The sequence below is a fragment of the Filicampus tigris genome, chromosome 5 (assembly GCF_054856515.1).
Source record: "Filicampus tigris isolate MCC_2025a chromosome 5, RoL_Ftig_1.0, whole genome shotgun sequence".
NCBI lineage: Eukaryota > Metazoa > Chordata > Actinopteri > Syngnathiformes > Syngnathidae > Filicampus > Filicampus tigris.
Genome location: NC_141221.1, coordinates 2,737,826 through 2,759,077, shown reverse-complemented (window position 1 = coordinate 2,759,077; position 21,252 = coordinate 2,737,826). Strand labels below are relative to the sequence as shown.

The 21,252-nt window shown below is 42.2% G+C and overlaps 1 protein-coding gene across 1 annotated transcript; it reads left to right on the top strand.

Moving 5' to 3' along the window:
- The first annotated feature begins 1,384 nt into the window (after positions 1–1,384).
- On the top strand, positions 1,385–20,147 carry rasl10a (RAS-like, family 10, member A). Its single transcript, XM_086032154.1, has 4 exons — positions 1,385–1,870; positions 2,258–2,627; positions 15,518–15,642; positions 18,268–20,147. The coding sequence occupies exons 2-4, from the start codon at positions 2,412–2,414 to the stop codon at positions 18,536–18,538; spliced, it is 612 nt and encodes a 203-aa protein (XP_085888280.1). The 5' UTR covers positions 1,385–1,870; positions 2,258–2,411; the 3' UTR covers positions 18,539–20,147.
- Positions 20,148–21,252: the final 1,105 nt, after the last annotated feature.

The following is a 21,252-nucleotide window of genomic DNA, read 5'->3' as shown; positions in this document are numbered from 1 at the left end:
GAGATTTCCAACCTATGTCCTCTCGAGTGTGAGGTAGACACAACACTAGACGTCCATGAAAAGCATATTAGTAATAAATAATAAAAATAATACATACAAAGGAATATTAAAATGTAGTTCCAAATTATTTTGCACGCCCATTCTGCTTTAAAGGCACAAAATAAAATGTTCCGAATGAAAAAAAAAAGACTTGTGAATGGTCCTGCTCAATTCAGCTGTATTGATTTAACGTGACAGTATTTTCCTTAATGTGATTGAGGCTTGCAGTGGTTAAGAACTGCACTGTATTGATTTACCCCCCTATTGAGCTATTACAAACTCCCCCACATGATGCCCAGCCTTCTTAACACTTGTTACACTTCATAAATCTAACTTTTTTAAATGCAAAATGTAGAATGAATACAGAGTTGCTGATTATAGGTTGCATTCTCGCGCAGTTTTCTGCAAGAAAATGCGCCAAAAATAGCAAGGTAAAACTGCAATAGGTTAAATTCACAAATGAAAAACCGCAATAGAGTGAATCCGCAAAAACGGAACCGCAAAGTAGCGAGGGGCACACCGTACACAAAAATATTAACCAAAATATTGAACATATCCTTGAATAAATGCCTATCCTTATTTTCTTTCTAATACAATCAACCTGTGTATCCACCGGTGGCCATTTATACAACAGTATAGATAAAGAGGCTCAAAGCAAGCCAGGAAACGACATTACAATGCTTTCCTCCTTCAATGTAGTCATGCTGATGTGTGTGTGTGTGTGGGGGGGGGGGAAGCAGTCCTCGCCCATAAATGGCCGTCATTAAGATGTTCTGAATGCAGTCAGAAAAAATGCATTAAAAAATATTGAGTTTTTCAGGAGGGTGAATTTTATAGTGCAGACATTGTTTTTGCATACAAAAACAGACCTATTACATACGTGCTTATGTTTAGCCCAATCAACGGTGCCTTTATCCATGCCTTGGACGAGCTCTGGAACAAGTGCAGGGATGGCGAGATGGCGCTACACCGGGCCTAGGGGGCGCTATAGCCCCGTCAGATGTGTAGCCTCAGTCAAGCCCCTCCAGTATTTTATTTGATAGTCTAAAATATATTTACAAATTATCTTCTCATCGCCCCTTTCGCCCCGGCGGAGAAAAATTCCTGGAGTTGTGCCTGAACAAGTCGACGAATGGCTGGATACTTTTCGTGACAATTTTCTGTGACTGTGCCCCCGTGACCTCCTTCTTACGTAAAAAATAACATGCCTAGTCACAAGAAAGTTTGGCAAACACCGCATAAGTTAAAGTGGACATTGAGTGCTCGTAAAAGCCAAATGAATGACGATTTTTTTTTTTTTTTTTTTTTTTTACAAGCGCCGCGGGAATCCTGCACATTAAAGTGGTTAATTGTCACCAAGTGGATCGGTGGCCATTGGTGGGGTTGTGATGGATTGGGCGCATCGTCTCTGCCGTGGCCGTGGAGCCGCTCTCCGCCAATAAGTCGTGTCCCTCGGCGAGATGATGTACACTCCTCCTGCGCCTCCGTGACAGCTTCCACACTGGATCACGTGACAGAGAGAGGGGAGAGAAAGAGCGCGAGAAGCTGGTGCCTTATCCGCAGACGCACGGTGCTCGTCAATAGGATGCCATAACACAAACCCCACGCCTGACACGCCTTTGAGGATTACCTTCTTTCCTCTTAATGTGACCCGAAGCTGAATGAATCCATCCATAGCGTCGATTTGAGGAAGTATAATATGTGGCGGTGTGTGATTTTACCACACGTGGAGCGCGTCCGGGTGCCGTGTGATGGAGGTGCGTGGAAACGGTGCATCGTGGGGATGAAGAAGCGATGAAGACACCGAGAGCTCCGGCGCGTCTCGGCCAAGGTCAGATTGAAGCCAGGCTGTGATTATGTCCATGTGGAGGACACCTACGTGGGCTCCCATGCAGGGGGGTCTCTCATAAAAAAAAACCCAAAACAAAACAAAAAAAAAACAAAAAACAGTTTCCCCTCTGTGTCTGAGGTTTTATTTTCTTTCATTATTCTATTTTTTGCACGTGTAACGATCATCCAATTTATTGTCGTATATCATCTTTTTAAAAATGCCTTTATTTATTTTGGACAAATCTTTCTATTATCGTTGACATACAAACCACGTTGCATTCCGAATTCCAAACTTTGTTTTGCACGCATTTATGGACATCAACAAGAACATATTTTTCTGAGGTATCATTTGTGACCCGACTTGTCTTTTCCTTCACTCCCTCCACAGAATGCCATTACAGAGAACACAAGTCTGCTGGCTTCGTGGATTACTTGCTCGGCCCTCCGGCCTGGAGGTGTGACTTGGCTCTCGGTGAGCCACGAACAGGAAATCCAGCTCGTCTCCGGCTCGGTGTCCGTGGTGTTAACCCGGGGCACCAGGAATGGTGGAGACGCTGAGTATCGCCGTCATCGGTGCTCCCGGAGTGGGCAAAACGTCAATCATTCGCCAGTTCATCTACAACGACTTCTCAGAGGTGTATACGCCGACCCGCTCGAGATATGTGTACCGACCCTCCGTCATCCTCAACGGGAGCATGTACGAGCTGAAGGTCCTGGACGTCCCGCCCATCTCTTCCTTCCCGTCCAGCTCCAGTCAGGTAACGCAGCGACAAGTGCAAATGCTTCTTTACTGTGCTTCAGCATCATTTCGCCTATATGTACTTGAGTACTTGCATGGTGACTTTTTACTTTTTGAAAACAGATATTTGTCCATACTGTCTACATCTTTGTCAAAATAGACATGTTACGTTTTTTTTGCACAATCCACGGTTAGGTGCGGAGATATGTGGTGGCCTGGGCCAACCGTTGTTACTCTCTGGCCAAAGATTTTGATACCTGTGATTTTTTTTATGTCATTTTCATATGGATACAGCGTTCTTTGATACTCTTCTACAAGTCATTTGTGGTAAATGCATATTTAAAGACTGATATTACAAGTGATCCACAAACTAAATGCAAACTTTAAGAGAATCTATGTCTATGTCAAGAGCACTTCAGTGATTCTTACAGTCAATATCAATCAAAGTCAGTACTTTCACACCGTAGCCAAACAAACAACATGGCCGAAAAGTCATCGTTTGTCATTACATCCATGGTTTCATGAAATCAAATGCACACATATACCACTTCTTCTTTGGAAGTCAACGTAAACATTCTTTTTTTCAAGAATATGTTCTATGCAAGCCCACTAGTTGAAACAAGGCACTTATAAATATTGCGTTTGTGGAATAAGTGTTAATGCACTCGCTTTTAGCCATCTCTGGGGGCGGCCATTTTGACTTCCGTCGACTAAAAATGACATCACAACTGCTCACAACGACCAATCACCGCTCAAATTCAGAAAACAGGTGAGCCGTGGTTGGTCCTTGTGAGCAGTTGTGATGTCATTTTTAGTCGACGGAAGTCAAAATGGCCGCCCACAGAGATGGCTAAAAGCGAGTGCATTTTGCGGCCTAATTTATATTCCACAAACGCAAACTTAATCAGAATGCCCTGTTTCAACTAGTGGTAGAAGATATTCATGAAAAAAATATGGTTGGGTTGACTTCCGCTTTAAAGAATAAGCTCACAATTTATCTAATTTCAAATGGTAAAATAATCTGTTTTGAATAAAGCCATGTCAATCAAAACCATTACTTTCTCAATATAGCAAGCAGACAACACGGCCGTTGAGTCATTGTTTATTATACCATCCACAGTCATGGTGTCATGAAATAAAATGCACACATACCAATGTTGTCCAACACACTCATCGTATAGGCAGAAACAAAACTAGGTAAAAAGATATGTTTCAAGTTAAGAAGAATGAACTGATTTTCTGTCATTGTGCTTTTCAGATGTTATTGGAACGCATGAGCCGTTGATAACAGGATGCAAAATGGCGTCAGCCATAGGTGACAATTGAGCACTCTAATTGGCTGTTAGTGCGTGAGACAGATCTAGCAGTGGTGGGCGTGTCTGTAAATTTTGCCTGTCCGTCATTCGTCATTTGCCAAACAAAACAGACACACACACACGCATCGTTAAAGTGGTAGATGCTCGCCGAACTGAGGTCTTGTGACAAAAACCGAAGTCTCGTGTGACGACTGCTTGGCCTGGACATAATTCTCCAGATAATATTGCTCACTTTCCAAATAGTTCAGCGTTTGTGGCGAATTGGCCTGCGTGCCAGCGCACTTGAAAATGAGATCCATCACTCTTCCCCAAAAGTATTCCAGTGGAATGTCAGTCTTGGCTCGGAGAAGTTCCCCACTCGAGCATTCCAAAACATTGATTTTGTTCAGGTGATTTGACTACTCAGGCCTGGCTACATTTTGCCCCAAAATACAAAACCCATTTAAATTCTGTTCGAGGAAATCCTTGTCGAGCATTTTAAGCCCAAAAATTGTAGGGAAAAATAAAAATTGTCTGCTGCTGGCTGTCTTGCCGTTAATGGCGGGAAGTATGACATTGTGCTTGTACTTAGATCAGTTGTGTTCACCTTGTTAATTGTCAAAGACCACAAGACTACTATTATTTCTTTTAGTACACTCATATGTCCCCGGTCCAGTTGCTATGGAGACACAACTGAGTTAACACTTCACTTTGACGTTTTAAAGTGCCCCCAGTGAGGACAGTACGGTGTATTGTTATTTATTAACCACCGTGTGTCTTCCCCACCCTGACGCAGCGTGACTTTGTATGCTTGTAGCAAAAATACAGGATGGTGGTGCATATATAGTTTACTTGCTTGTGTAATCCCATATTTAAAAATAGAACACCCTGCCCTTTTCCTCATGACCACAGGTCATATGGCACATTTCATTATACAGTAGATGGAGGTGAGGCTGACAGTTTTTCCCCTTATAGCAATATGGCTTTGCCATCTGATGAAAAAGCAAAGGTCAAAATGATTGCTATCATTTTTATTAGGTCTCTCTAGGCACCGAGGTCGAGCATGTAGTCGTCACGTCTGCTTCGCAGTCAAAAGCATCCAGTATTGCATGGCAGGAGCAGCCAGGGGGCCTTTCTATGTGATGTTGGCATGTTCTCGCCACGCTTGTGTGGATTTTCTGCAAGGACTGGATTCCTACCACGTCACCAAAAACTTGGATATTACACTCGCAAAAACAGTTGGGTTAATAATAACACAATTCTGGGTCCAAAATGGACCGATCCACTACTGTGGTCAATTTGACCCAACTTTCTGGGTTGATTTAGCAGAAAACAGCCCCAAAAATGGGTAGTTTTGTACAAAAACAACACCCAAAATCGGGCTCTTGTACAATACAACGCAAGAAGTTGGGTCAGATTGACCCAATTAGTGGATGGGTCCATTTTGGACCCAGAATTGTGTTATTTTTAACCCAACTGTTTTTAGAGTGTCGATTCATTGAAGCCACTGAATTGTCCATAGGTGGCTCACCTGTTTTCTGAAGCTGAGCCGTGATTGGTCGTTATCTGAGCCCTGAGCAACCGTGATGTCATTTTCAGACGACAGACGCGACAAAATGGCTAAAGACGGGTGGATTTTGCTGCTTAAAGGGAAAACCGACCCAAAGATATTTTTTTTCAAGGATATGTTCCCAGCAAAATAATGATTTGTCCTTTTAATTGTGAGTAAAACAAAAAATAAAATGGTTTTCTTATTATTGTCATACTTTTCTCTCTCTCAAGTTGCTAAATTACCAAATGAGTCCCAATGCAACACTACAACTTACAACCAAAATAATATTGTTCCATTGACAGTATTAGAATAAAAAAATAGCATTTGTGAAGGCTTTATGTTTTTTTTTTTTTAAATACAACTTTTGCATTGGACCACGTTAGACGAGTACTCGTATTTGACTGTTGAGTCGAGTGCCCAAAAGGTCAAGCAAATTTGCAATGTTAACATCATAGCTTTTTTTTTTTTTTCTTCCCCTGAACAAGTACATCTAATCATATCATGAACCTGAGATATTTACTGGGCAAAAGGTGCAAAAACATCTGAAGGTTGCCTGTGTCTGAGTGCAGGATGTGCGCTCCAAATGGTCTCAGTTGATGGTGTGACTCATGTCCTCGAGAGGATTGTTTTCGAATGCCAACCCTCCAAGGTCGCCACGTTTAGTTGCTTCGTAACACCTGATGATGGCCCCGGCTCATTTCTCCTGAAGCTTTGACGTCTTCGCAAATAAGTGAGCCTTCTAAACAGCAGAAGAGGCTCTCCGCACCGTGCAAGTGACGAGTAGAACGCAAAATGATGGCGAGAAGCGGACAAAAAGTGTCCTGAACAGGCTCAAAAGCAGTCCAGTGCAATGAAACATCCCGTGTTCGTTTCATTCTTGCATTTCCTGACATTTAAATTGAGATTCCTCTGACTTTATTTCAATCTTGGTTTCCCCAACTTTCTCAGGTCAACACCCAATTCCCCAGCACCCAAACTTATTAGAATATATGGAAAATTTACAATGTTGAGTCAGAATTCCAACAGAATTTTAAAGGAAAATATGGCTAGATGAGGCACGATGTGGCAACGTGGCTCCTTTGACCTCTGGCTTTCTGCTACATTTTTGAAATGCTTGTTTTTCTTGTTTTTTTTTTTTTTTGACACTTTTTAAAAAAATCTCTATACTGTTTATACTATATTTTCTGAATCTGAGCCGTGATTGGTCGTTGTGAGCGGTTGTGATGTCATTTTCAGTCGACAGAAGCCAAAATGGCCGCCCCCTCAGATGGCTAAAAACGAGTGCATTTTGCTGCTTAACTTATATTCCACAAACGTAAAATGAATCCGAATGCCCTGTTTCAACGAGTGGGCCTGCTGGGAACATATTCTTGAAAAAAATATCTTTGGGTTGACTTCCACGTTAAGAGCGGCTTCAATTCTTTTGCCTTTAAAAGTTGTTTTGTCACTATGTGAACCACATTGAGTTAAATAAATGTGTTACGTACATAAAGCTGCCTTGCCTTGTGTGACCAAGCTTGTAACTCAATTTATTGGTATATCAAATCATTTTCCCATGAAATACATTGAAATGGCATTCATCTGTTCCGGCCCCCCAGTAAAACACTTTTTTTTTTTTCGCACATTTTTAATAGAGAAACATACATTGTATTGTTATTGCATTCAAACATAGTAACACAAAGGAAATGTGCCTGTGGCTGTTCATGCCCACCTGCATTAGAGTACTGTCCCTCTCTTGTTTCTTTCTTCTTTTTTTTTTTTTATTCCAGTCAAGCAGTGGTGTTTGTGAATCTGTCTGTTTTGTCTCGCAAAAGTGATGAAGAGAAACGCGTCCTCTTTTGACTTTCGGCATTTTATTGCGTCCGTCGGCGACTCCGTGAAAACGGAGCTGCCGTGAGTTTGAGGAAGTCTGATCTCAATGACGCTTAACCCCATTTTGAGGAGATGTAAGGGAGAGCTGCAATGAGATGCGATGAGTGTTCCGTGTGTCCGCTGGAGTGCGGGCCGCGCTTTGAGTCACACGAGGAGGCTTTTAAGCGCACAGATGTGTTGAATCGTATCGAAACAGCATTTCATCCCATTGTGAGGGGGAGTGCGGTCTGTTGTCAGTCGCAGCCCCGGAAAGGTATCCACACACAGAGGAAACCATTAGTTGAGTGCTGCCACAACATTTCTTCGAGCGAGATTTATGTGTGCCCCTTGCTCAGCAGCTAACCTGCCAGGACTCCAGGCCCCTTTTTTCCCCCCTTTAATTTTGTTCTTCTGTCTATTCTAGTCATGTTCGCCTTGGCTAAAAGGCTTCTTTCGCTCTTTGTGTGTTCACGTCCTCAGTTTCATAATGAGCACCTTGATGATGGCATATTTTAGAATCACCGCCAGCTCGATTTGGAGCGCTTCAGGCAGAGAAATGTACATCAACAAATGTATGGGTTGAGTCCAGAATGTTTGTTTCATATCCTGCCTATATTTTGAGGTGAAAAATGTTTACTTTTGGTGAATGGGCCTCCATTATCCCATTATCTGGAAATGACCCAAGAAAGACCTTGTGTTTAGCTCCAGTATTTCTCTAAAAATATTCACAATTTTCATTTGTTTATTACATTTTGATGTAGAACTACTGTCACTAAATTCACTTCCCACTTGGTGAATGGTCGTCTGTCTCTATATGTGCGATCACTCTAAAAACAGCTGGGTTAAAAATAACACAATTTGGGGTCAAAAACGGACCGATTCACAAGTTGGGTCGATTTGACCCAACTTTCTTGGTTGTTTTTGCATAAAACAACCCCCAAACTGGGTAGTTTTGTGCAAAACAACTCCAAAAATTGGACTGATTTGTACAAAACAATGCAAGAAAATGGGTCAAATTGACCCAATTTGTGTAACAGTCCTTTTTTTTTTTTTTTTTTTTTACCCCAAATTGTGTTATTTTTAACCCAACTGTTTTTAGAGTGATCTGCTATATGTGAGGTTTAGTCTAGCCTTCACCCAAAGTCAGCTGGGATAGGCTCCAGCTCACCTGTGACAGTGAACAGGATATGTTGTGTATAGAAAATGGATGGTTGCATATCCCGTATCTCCATACAGTATATTCCCGTTGTATTTATTGTTGACACACACACTTAAGTGTAAGGACTGTGCTGTTAAATGTTTACATTTAAGTGCCTGTAAACGGAAACATAAAAAAAATGTTTGAGTGTGATTCTTATGACATTATTTTTTATTTTTCTCAAAGGTAAAAAAACCCGCCATTTTCTTAAAGAAAGAATACACTGTATGTGCTTTGACTAGTCAAAAAACAGTATGCCGATTTGTATTTATATCAAGAATAAAACGGAATAATTAATCAACATAAGGGCGGCAATCATGTTGGGCGTAATCATTATCAGCTACAAACCAGAAGTGACGTCCATGCACCAGTAGAGCGTTGCCCGCTACCAGAATTGAATTGTCGGTTCAGCGGGTGCACGAAGGCGGATGCGGCGTTTAAACATGTGTATTTTAAAATAATTACTTCATCAATTTAGCTAAACAGCAGCTGATGAAGAAGATATGCACATGTAAAGTAAAACCGAAAGTTTGGAAATCTTGGCTTAAGTTCTCTTTTTTTTTTTAAAAATGCGGTTAGCATGTCTGCCTCACAGTTCGATTCAGCGAGTATCAGTTATTTCGGCCTTGACTTGAATGTACGCACACGGCAGGTTTAAGGGAAAAAAACAAAAGTTTTTTTTGCCTCAAAAGGAATAAAAGAGCAACGGAGGAGACGGGAGGAATTCGGTCCAGTCAATTCGAAAGGTTTGCGTAGAGTTTAATGGACGCTGTGGAAGGACAGCTGACCAAATCGAGTCCTCTGATTTGTCACGAATAAGCTGCAAGGTGGGTGGGGGTGAGTCAGCGCGCCTGCGTGCTTCTGAGCAATAGCTCATCACTTCACGTTATATTTGGAAAAATCACCATTTGATTATGTTTTTTTGAAGTCCAGTCTAATATTGGAAACAAGCAAGATGTCTATCTTTCGACTTTAATGCTTGTATGTCAGCGCCTGTCTGCTGCTGATAATATTGAGCGTTTGCCACAGTTACGGCAATGAGATGCGATAACAGCCTCGTGGTTGGCTCATTAATTCTGTTTTATTTTGGACACAAGCGTCTGGACATTTGTCTTAGCTGTTTGTTTTTTTTTCTGTCCATGCTGTCAGCTTGGAATTACATAATGTTACACGTTATGTAACTTTGAGCCTTCCAAATATGAAGCGCTCATCCCTGAAGGGCGTGTGTGTGTGTGTGTGTGTCTTTGTTTGCGTGTGCATTTGTGTGAGTACAAATGGTGTTTGGGGAGCTTTCAAGGTGCCACTAGGCCACTTTAGTCACAGGTGTCAAGATTAGTGTGGTTAAGTGAGGTGGTGGCACCCAACTGCAGCAAAAGCTAAAGCAGATCCTTTTTTTTTATTTTTAAGACGAAGAAAAAGTCCAAAAGACTGCCGGCAAGGATTTATTACATGCACATCATCAGCAGCAAGGATTTATTAAAAACCATGAGGGTAGTATCATTGGATTAAATATTTGGAAATACATGAATCCATCAGGAGCTGGATGGAGTACCTGTATATGACAGCTGACATTGGGTGCGAGGCAGGTTACACCCTGGATTTGTCACCGGCCAATCGCAGGGCGCATATAAACAAACGACCATTCAACCTGGCAAATTCCATTCAGTGCAAGTCATCAGACTAAGGTAATTACAAAACATTTTTTGTTGTTGTATTATGCTTTATAGGTTGATGCAATCATGCAAGGTACACCAGCATATATGGTACATATAAAAAAATGATTCTCAATATATTTATGAATAATGTGTTTTGCATTTTGTAGTAGGTGATAGGATCATTTTGACTCGGTCATGCCATAATTAGCTCTCAGGCTGAAAAAGTGTGGGCACCCCTGCTGTAGACTGTAATGGGACCGTCGTCTCCCTGTAAAGCTCAGACCAAGGCCGACAAAATTGGAGCAGCAGTTGAGCAGCATATTTTTAACTTAGTATGCACGTTCTTGTAAAAAAAAAAAAAAAAAAAAGGGCTGTCCAAGTATCTCTGAGCTATTAAGTGAACTTGTCTTTTTGAGTTAATTTTGACAGAATTTCCCCAAAGTAGTCACACTATTTTGTCATTCTGTGCATGAGTACAACTAATGAACAAGGGGGGCATGTAAAACGCTGTGAATCTCTACAAGAGGATTAGCTCGGACATATTGAAATGTTCTTGGTAAGGTCACTGTTGAGTAAAAGCCATTTTTTTACCCTCAGGGGGACCCAATAGATTTGAATTGCAAATCTGATTGCGTGACCTATGGTTGACGCTAATTACCTGACACTCCTCCCCCTCCAGTTTACATGAGCATGGATGCATCACAATGATTCATCGCGGCTCCTTAAATGAGGAGACTTGGACAGCTTTGTCCTTTTTTCATTTGCCGGCAGTTGTCAGGGAAACGTGTTATGTTTTGGCTCTTGATGAGACAAGGAGGAGATGCTCTATTTCCTCCCAGAAGACTGTCTCCAAACAGTGTCGCCGCACTTCACAGCCATGCTCCCCACAAGCACTCTGTGGCACAAATAATCATGCCCGCACATGCATTTTTAAAAATCCACTTGACTTCATCAGCGCCGTGTTTCCGCCTCTTCCCCCGTTTGTTTCTTACCTTTTGTGTCTTGCTTGGCTTTGGAGACATTTTCCTGCTGGGCCCTGCCATTCACCCTCCTCATCCCGCCCCCCCTCCTCCTCCTCCTCCTCCTCCACCTCCTCCTCCTCCTCCTTGTCTTCCACATTTAAAAACAGGGCAGGGACCACAAGGAGGATATGAGATGAGAATAAAAGATGCTATTTTTAGCCCAGCTGCAACTCAAGTCACTATGACCTGACGATGATTGTCAGATGAGGCCGCGCTGTGTTGACATGCTGTTATTAAATCATTAGTCTGGCGACTAATATATAATAAATCATTTGCGACCATAACTTCATGTATTGCAGTTTTACTTTGCTATTTTGGTATGGTTTCCTGCTATATTTTATAAGTCGGGCAAGTCGCGTCAAGTGTTGTTGTCGTTTTTTTTAGGGGAAATTTGTTTTTACAAACACCGAGATCATGAAAATTAGACAGCTCGTTTCCTATAATCAGCAGATCGGCATTTATTCTACATTTAGCATTTTAAAAGTCAAACAAAAAAAAAAAAAAAAATGAAGAAAGTTATAAAACTTTATGAATAAAATGCATTGCACCAGGCAAAGCAAATTGAGTGCCTTTACCATCATATGTGTGCGCGTGGTTGTGTGTGTCTGTGTTTGAAAGCGTATTATTTACTTGTCATCGGGGAAATTTCCCAAAATGATCACCCTTCCATACAGTGCTCCCTCGCCTTGAACCTTTGATGTCAGAGATGTCAGCGATGCATGTTTGCCTCCATGTTTGAACGGCCTCATTATGCCTGCAGATGTGTGCGGTGCGCCTCACGCTCACTCTGCCAGCCAGCCAGCCAGCCTCACTCCACATTTGCATTTCCATCTTTGCAAGTTACACCAGTCCTCGCCCTCGCTTCCGTGCGCCATGTGCATAAATGATGATTTCATTTGCTTCCGTGCAGCGTGGAGCCTCGTTTTCAACATTAAAAGTTTTGCGTTGCGCTGGGCGGTGGGATGGAGTACGGCAATGTAAATACCACTGGGGAGAACAGTGTGGCTAATTAGAGCAATCGGCGCTTCAAAATGAGGGGTCAAATGCTTAATCAGAAGCATAAAAGGCAAATATGGATTCATAATCACCACCTTGATGTGTGTTTTTTTTTCCCCTTTGGCTTATAAGCGCATCAGAAACAACAACAAAATCTCCAAAATAATGGACTGCACAAAAGTACTACGTTAGTGTCCCTTTTTTTTTTTTTTTTTTTTAAATGACTAATGATCTGAAAGACAACAAAAGCATGACAATTTTGGTCAAGTGCAGGGAATACAATAATACTTTTTATGCCTTCAAAACCATTAGCGGCTGTAATAAAATGTTCATCATCAGGCGCATGCATACACACATTGCACAGGCAATTTAGATCAACAGAATTGTTCACATTTCTTTTTTTCTGGTGCTGCCATACTGGTTGCTAGGCAGAATTCACGGGGCTAATTTTGTCTGGGCACGCAGCGGACCCCAATCTCTCATACATTCCCCTTTCCACCGAAGCTCTCCAAAGACTTTTGGGTTTTCCGCATTTTTGCTAGTTAGTGGGCTTACTTTTTTTCTATGACCGTACATGTCACATGATCGAGACGGGTGGCGAGTGTGAATGGAGAGATAGTCAGATGCACCTGGCTTTCAATACCTCTTTCAGATTTTGATGATCATAAGATCATTTCCTTCATTTAGATTATTTTGTCACACCCACGAACAATTGAGATCATTAAAATATCGGAATTTACAGTATGGTAGTTAGTCTAATTTTGTCCTTTATGATATAGAAACTAAAATATTAAGAATTTCAGATGTGATCAACAAGCTCAGTGGAAGGGAATATTTAGGGCATAAACAATGAGTAGTAAGGTTGTTTTTTTTCAACACGTGCGTGTCAAAATTCCCACACAAGTGGAAAGCCGAGTGTGTCATTTAAGAAAAATTGCTAAAAAAAAAAAAGGGACTTGCGCCTTGGAAGAAGCTATTTGTGGAGAAGATGGCACTCAAGCTGTACAAGGACAGAGTTCATAATTGCTGTCACCAGAATAGTTTCATAATTCTCATGAAATGCGATGGTCCTCTACCAACCAGCATCGGCGACAGGAGAGGCAAAGATGAGGCAGGATCCTTTTAGTGGGTACAACTTTAATGCAAAGAGGTCCTGACACTTTTCATATTTCATATTTTGTTCTGTGCCAATGAGTATTACAATTTCAGATAAAAAGTGTCAGCCTGAGTTTATGATGGTCGCCAGCTCTTAAAAATAAATAAATAAATAAATAAAAACTCAATTTCGTTCACGAGGTTATCTTTCCATCTTCTAAAACATTATCTCTAGGCTGAGTTTTTTTTTTTCTCATTTCCCCTTCTAAAGCAAGCCTTTGAAAGTCCTCTTTCCATCCCCATTTTCCGGCAGGAGTAACACACAGTAATTCAACGGCCGCTGTTGTGGAGGCTAATATTGTTACTTATACTTAGTTATTTTCACAGAATTCATATGATTAATAACAGTCAAGACGCTTGTAACAAGAAATGATTTCAAATGAGTTTTTTTTTTTTTTGCAATATTTACCGCCTTTAGTTTTACATGGTTGCTGATGCAGCCATGCTTGAAACAATTACCTTTTGAGTGATGACTACCAATAATTCAAATACTGTACTCATATATGTAAAATTAATTGAAATGAAATGAAATTCGGCGGGGAGTCCATTTACCGTTATTGACCAAATGGTATGAGAATGACCCTGTACAGTCAAACTAAAACGTCGGAACACTACGCCGTTCTTGTGCCTCTCCATGTTTTCATTCTTTCATTTTGTGTTGCCCCAGTTTTTTCCTCATTTATAGCTATAGGACACAGTACTTAACAGCAGACAGTCACCATGTTTTTATGACTTTGCCGTGGGTCGTCCACCTCTCAGGACTGCCTCTTACTCTTCGACGACCCTGTGCCAAAGTGATTTGGAATAATTAAAGGAGCACATGCTGTTCAGCTTCTCTCTTTATTGCTTTGTATTACAGCTATCCGTCCAGTTCCTACAGCGCTTATCCTCATTAGGGTTGCGGGTATGCCGGAGCATAAACACGATGGCTTTGGGCGAGAGGCGGGGTAGAGCCCGAACGGGTGTCCATCTAATCGCAGACTGTGTATCTCATCGCAGGCTATTGTCGTTAGCTACTTTATGTACCGTATGCATCACACACACATACGAGCCAAACCAAAACAACTTCGGCCGTCTTGCATTATTAAGCGGCGCAAAGCGTTCACATGAGAAATGTCAAGCATATATCTTACATGTACAACGAAAGCAACATGTGAAACCGTGTGGGGTATTTTTCAGCAAAATGAAGGTCGCTGTGGCTGTGCAATAATGCACTCTACACCGCGGTGGGCCCCGCATAAACAAACTCACAAACGAGGCCGATGTACAGCAACGATAATGATTTTGTTTGTTTGACACAAATGTGATTACGTCTGCTGCCAACAAGTAAAATATATACGGCACTATAAATGAAGGTGATAAACATCGGCCCGCTGAAGTGTAACATTCTTACCAGTCTGCATTCAAGGGGGGAAATTTGTTTTAATAAACTATTGTAGAATCTCAAATCGCTACACTTTGTTTGTCTTTAAATGCACTGGACGGTTCGGGGTAAAATGCAGCTCATTCAAATGCCGTAAGCAAAATAGTTGGGTATCCAAATGCTTTTAAAAAAAAATGTAAACCACGCAAAATGACCTTTGTGTTGAAGGTTCAGACACTAGTTTTGCATGTGTGTAGTGCATATTAATCGCTGCAATGAAGCATTATTTGTAGGTCTGTCAAAGTTAAAGCATTAACTATGGAGATTAATTTAAATTTTATAATGCACTAAAAAAATGTAACTCTGTTAACTCGGTTTTATTCTGCTAACTGTGCAGCCAAACTTAGAGGAGAGGCACTGTCGCAAAGACGGACTTTTACGTAGTTTTACTTTAAAAAGTTGCTCGACGGCTCATTGGAGAAATCCAAAATATTTTGCACACTTTGCAAAGCCAAATTCAAATACTATATTAGTTGTACATTTTTGGTCGTTCAACTGTTGTATTTTACAGGAAAAGAATCGTATTAAGGGAGCAACGAAAGCGATTAGAACAGTCTTTGAATGGATATATATACTTTTATTGTTTTTTTTCTCATTAACACCAAGATTTTACTCAAATATCGATACCAAGCTTCATAAAAAATTGTAGTTGAAAAATGCGATTAATCGCGATCAATTATGGAAAATGTTGCGATTGATTAGTTTAAAAAATGTAATCGCTTGACAGCACTAATTTTTTGTGTGTGTGTGTGTGTCCTGCAGGAGTGGCTGGATTTGCGTTGCAGAGGCGTTCGCAACGCCAACGCCTACATCCTGGTGTACGACATCTGCTGCGTGGAGAGTTTTGAATATGTCAAGATGATCAGGCAGCAGATCGTAGAACACAGGTATGGTCAGCAGCACACTTCCTCTTGGCAAGCAGCTCGTTAACGATCTCGCTAGTTTTGCGATGACATCACAGTAGCTTGAAAAGAGCGTCCAAATTTCACAGGTGAGACCCCAGGTTGTGTCATAATCACCCTTGCGTCAGTGATGGATAACTTGCAGCTGTAATATATCTTTTAATTCAGCACATTCCCCCATCATCCTGACAGTTTAGTAATAACACTTGATTCGTACGTCGCCACATATGAGAAGCCTCGATTGTGACTGGAGATTGATTCAGCGATGACTTTTGAAGCACATTTCTGCTGGTAATGGGCAGCAGATACGGCGAAATGGAGATAATACTTGGCAAAGTGCATAACATTTTGACTTCATTTGTTTTGTATGTGTAATATAAGATACTGGATGGCGATCGATTGTTAATAACGGGCTCAAGTCTCCGACAGGTTGGCAGCTTAATGTGTTTTTACTTGTGTCTAACTCTAACGTACATAGCTGGTTCTCAAGATAGTGATAGCGCACCACAGCGCTCGTACTGGAGTCTCTCAGTACTACACATGACAGTATGGTGCTTTGACTACACGGCTCCCATAGAGCCCATATACGCACCTTGAGTTCTGCACGTGTTAGTGTGAAGGTTTATGGTCCGCATCGTAGTAGCTCTGTGAACCCAAGCTGGGAAAAAAAAATATGCATGAGAAGAAAGGTGTGATCATACATTGCATGAAGAACTGAAGCGTGACTGGTTGGGGATTGGTTCTTTCGACTAAAAATAGCTCTGCTTATTTGGATAGAATGCACATTCTCCCGGTATCAGTTAGAAAATAGAATTGTTATTGAAACATTTGCCTTTGTTGAGCTCACTGGCAGGAGGCTATACTGTCATGCACTTGATGTGTCTTGTTCCTATTGCAGATATTGTGAAAAGGCATCGTGTGATTACTGCAATGTGTTTTTCAAGTCTTTTAAAATTTCACCTCATAAAACCATTCTGTTGGCGTCTTTTTCTGCGTATTCCTGTGTGTTGAGCTATCGTGCCATCTGTGCTGTCAGATGTGCTAATATGCCAGTCTTTGTCCGAAATGAGGCACACTATAACAAAGGCAAGGCCTTATTAAGCCTTAAGAGAGGAACAGATAAGTTGTTTGAACGGCAGCTGTCACCGGGTCTTCATACACTGTAACACAACTAATAGAATTCTCAGACAAATAGAATTGTACTGCACTCTTTCACTTGTTCTCATCAAAAACGATCAGGTCGGCCTGCCCTTCTAATGTTGACGACTAAAAAATAGAATTAAAATTAGCAATGGCATGTGCATGCTGAAAGTTGTTCTGCCCAAGAAATGACAGCGGCGCCTGGAGGTATGAGTTGAATTCATTCCAGGGCCATGTTCTTAACTCAGAACATCTTATCTGAAATCATCTTTCCCCAATTGAAATGAATGCAAGTGCCACAAATCTGTTTCTCTGGTGGTTTTTTAAATAGGAAAATAGCACTCTACCATTTTGTATATTATAAAATCCGGTCTTACATATGAAACAGGCCGGCTATAGGGGCTCACAAGGACCAGACTTGGAGACCTCCCGTCCGAGACAGTTGGCAGCCATGCTTTGTCTGGGACTCGGGTGACCTCATAGGGGCATAAAGGCCCCGACAACTTAGCTCCTAGTAGGGTCCTTGGGACACACACAGATGCCTGTCACCATCACTATAAGGCGACAGCTCAAGAATGGGGCTATAGAAAATAGTAGAATACAGTATAATCAATCTCTGCCAGCCCGATTGCCTTATCTCGCTACACGTGTAAGATTGAATATTCATTCATTAACAGGAAGTCTTTGTCCAGCCAAACCAGGCGACTGCACAAATTGCAATGCATTTTTCCATGATTCGACCGTCCTTTACTACTCCTTTTCTGCACATGCTTTCCTTCATTCTGTGGATTTAATGTTTTTTCTGAACTATGAAACAGAAGAAAGGAAGAACCTGTTTCCGACGCTCGGCATTGAGGCTAAAATTGGATCCGTATATTCGCGGCATCCATCCATTTTCTGTACCGCTTATGCTGCTCAGGGTTGCAGGGAGCTGGAGCCTATCCCAGCTGACATTTGGCAAAAGCACAAATCGTACACTCATACACCCTGGACTGGTTGCCAGTCAATCACGGGTCGCGTATTGAGCCAGACCTTTCACACTCTAATTCACACCATCATAATAATAATAATAATAATAATATTAGAATTAATGTTACCTAACAAGGTTGTCTTCCTCATGCTCTATCTAGGAAATACCTGCGATGGATGGATGTTTATTATAACACTCTACAGCCGTGCCTTAAAAACACCCCCCCCACACACACACACACACACACGCACACGCAATCACACAAATGTATGCTTAGCACTCACTTGCCATTTCTTTTCACACTCCATATTGCTTGTAAGCAGTGCTGCACAGTGTGTCGCGAGCCCACCCAGCGCCCATGAGCTCTAATCCTCCAATCCGCCCCCTCACACCTCAGAAGAAAGGCAGGCGAAAGCTGCAAATAGCTCAGCTTGCGCGCACTCACACACACACACACACACACCCAGCGCCCACATGCTAACGCGTGTCAACCCTTGCAGGGAAAGCAGCAGCAGCGAGGTGCCCATTCTGGTGGTGGGCAACAAACGGGACCTGCAGCGGCAGCGCTTCATGCCTCGCAGGGCCGTGTCGGTGCTGGTCAAGAAGACGTGGAAGTGCGGCTACGTGGAATGCTCGGCCAAGTTCAACTGGCACGTGGTCCTGCTCTTCAAAGAGCTGCTGGGCATCGCCGTGGCGCGGGGCCTGCGCCAGAATCACGCCTCCATCCGCCTGCAAGGGGCGCTGCAGAGGAACCGCTGCGCCGTCATGTGACCCTCTCACCTCAGCAGGGGGAGCAAAGGACTTTTTGATCTCAATGGCTGGAAACTAAATACCCTGTGGCCTCCTGCTTTACTGAGCTGATTTTACATTCGGAGAATCCTTAGAAGCTGCGCTTGCACGATTCCATTCATGGGTTCATCCGACTACTTCCGAGTCTCATTGTGCTGTTCGCTTTCCTGCCGTAGAAGGAGGAGAAGAGGAGTCAACGTATGGCACAACGCAGGCCTTGTATTGCATTGACACTCAGGTGTCTGACTCCTTACTTCTCTTTAGTGAGGGCAGCCTGATTGGAAGGAAGCTATTTTTATGAGACTCAGAGGCGAGAGGCAGCAATATTGGTTGAGTCTTCCTTGCGAGTGTGTTCTATTCAGTGAAGGGGAGGAGGTGACAATTGAACACACACACACACATAAAAAAAAAAGATACTTGGGAAGATCTTAAATAGATGGATTAGTATGTTTCTAGATTCAGTAAGGTGGCGTGCATTGTCCCCATGAAATGACACTTTTACTTTCCTGTCCATACCGCACCTATCGCGGCGTTTGTTTCGGCGAAAGGTGTTGTGTAGTTTTCACGCAGCGGAAAACGCTGCGGTCCCTTATCGTGACGTACTGTAGGACCCCAACACCCCACCCCACCCCTTTTCATCACACCCCCGTATCAGTGGCTGGTACTGGTGAATACATTAAGGCAAGGGAATTATGGACCTGCAGGAGGTGGCAGAGCCTGAGAAAAAAAAAAAAAAAAAAAGGCACTGCATGCGGGTTTGGTTTTGTGTGTGGGGGTGCGCGTGTGTGTATGAGGAGCGAAGATGGCATGCTTGATCGCTGACATTCAAGCAAGCAAAAAGGGCAAAACTAGCAAATGAGAAACAGATGCTGAAAGCTTTGGCTTAGAAAGGAGCAATAAAATTCCACCCGACTGACAGAGAAATTGTATTGTTTAAAATCAGTCGATTAAACCCATCCACACTTGAAAACAAAAAATGCTGCAGCAGTGCTCCAAGACATTCACCAAACACCACACAAGTGTGTCCCAGAACTGTAATAAAGGTTTCCTACCAGGCTCAGAACAGTACATGGCAATTATGTGAGATTTACGGTTTGTCAACATGACTGCACTGAACATTAGAAGACTTGTTGTACCTAAGAGGGATTTCTTGAGGAATTGACATGCATGTTATTGTTGGCACTAAATCCAACAGGTCAGGTTTTAATTGCACTGATGTGAAAATGTGGTATTGTGTTGATCTTTTTTTTTTTTTTGTAACACATGGTTGTCTGACTGTTGTGAGTTGCGGAGTGGAATGATTGTTTTACACTGGCATGTGGGAGCACAAGCTCGTGATGTAGTGCTGATCCTTTGCAGCTGATTGCTGTTTTTGTAGTTTTTGTTTTCTATCCAAAATTTAAAAATAGTGTACATGTAGCAGCAACTGCGTGTAGCATGAGATCCCATCAAATTGTGTGTTTCCAAATAAAAAGGGCTACAGTTTGTTTTTTTTTTGTTGTTTTTTTTTTTTTTTTTTTCAAACAAACTTGTATTTTTGTTTTATGATGCTAGTATTGTGATATTTTGACATGATGAATTAAATGCGTTTGGGAACAGCAATTGAAACTTTTCAGTGCTTTGTATAGTACATCACGGTGTGGCAACATTTGGCAATACTGACATCTAGCGTACACTATGTACTTTCACTCACTACTTTACTGATGAGCTATTTTGAAACCCCTGGCTCCTACAAAAGTAGTCTGCACTGAAAAAAAAAAACAACTAAATGTCACTATTGAGGCAAAAGGGCATTTTGTTGCTTTGCAGAGAGTCCAGTTCACTAGTGTGTGTCGTGTGACACATGCACGCTAGTTGGGCTTAGTAGTATTGCTAGTGCAGCACTAATAAGGTACCTTTCGAGTGCAACGTTGCACTAGTGTGCATTAGTAGTTCTACTAATGCGCCGTAGTTGGTTTTCGTGCACTAGATTGTCTTACTGAGGACAAAGAGTGTGGGCTACATGTAGGCTACATGGGCTTCAAACTGGATATTAAGCTTATCAAATGAATACGCGAATGGCTTGATATGCGTCTTAATATCACTGGCATTGGTGTGGCACCTATAGTTGAAATGTTTGGAGGCCGAGTAAAGAAAGCTCCTTCGTTTCAGTGTACTATAATCTGTGTTGTGGATTCTCTACATGAGTGATTCCCAGCCAGCGTGCCGTGAGAGATGACGTTGATAGCGGGCAAAGCTCCACAGCCTCGCACTGACCTGTTTACCTTGGGCTTCGGGAGCTTTGCTAAAACTATGGCCGAATATCCACCTCTGGAAAATAACATACAAAAAAGTCTATCCCTTATTGCCAACGTGACAAGATGTCAAGATGGCGTACGTATGACTGTGCTCCTTGATGCGATATTTTCCTGTGCTGCGGTTAAAACTACTGCTAGCGAGTGCAGCCCTAGGGTCCCCCTCACTGCTAATCAGTTCTCTGATGCCTTTGATCAGCTTTGTGTTCCCTCTTCAAACACAGAGGACCTCAGCACTTGGTTCCACTCTTGTGACCGTAATATATTGGACTCTGTGGCTCCATTAAAAAGTATGCAGCCAAACGTTAGACCGGAGCCACTGTTTAATGAGAGAACTCGTGCGGCTGGACAAGAATGGCGCAAAGCTGAACGCAGGTGGAAAAGAGACAGGCTGCAGGTCTC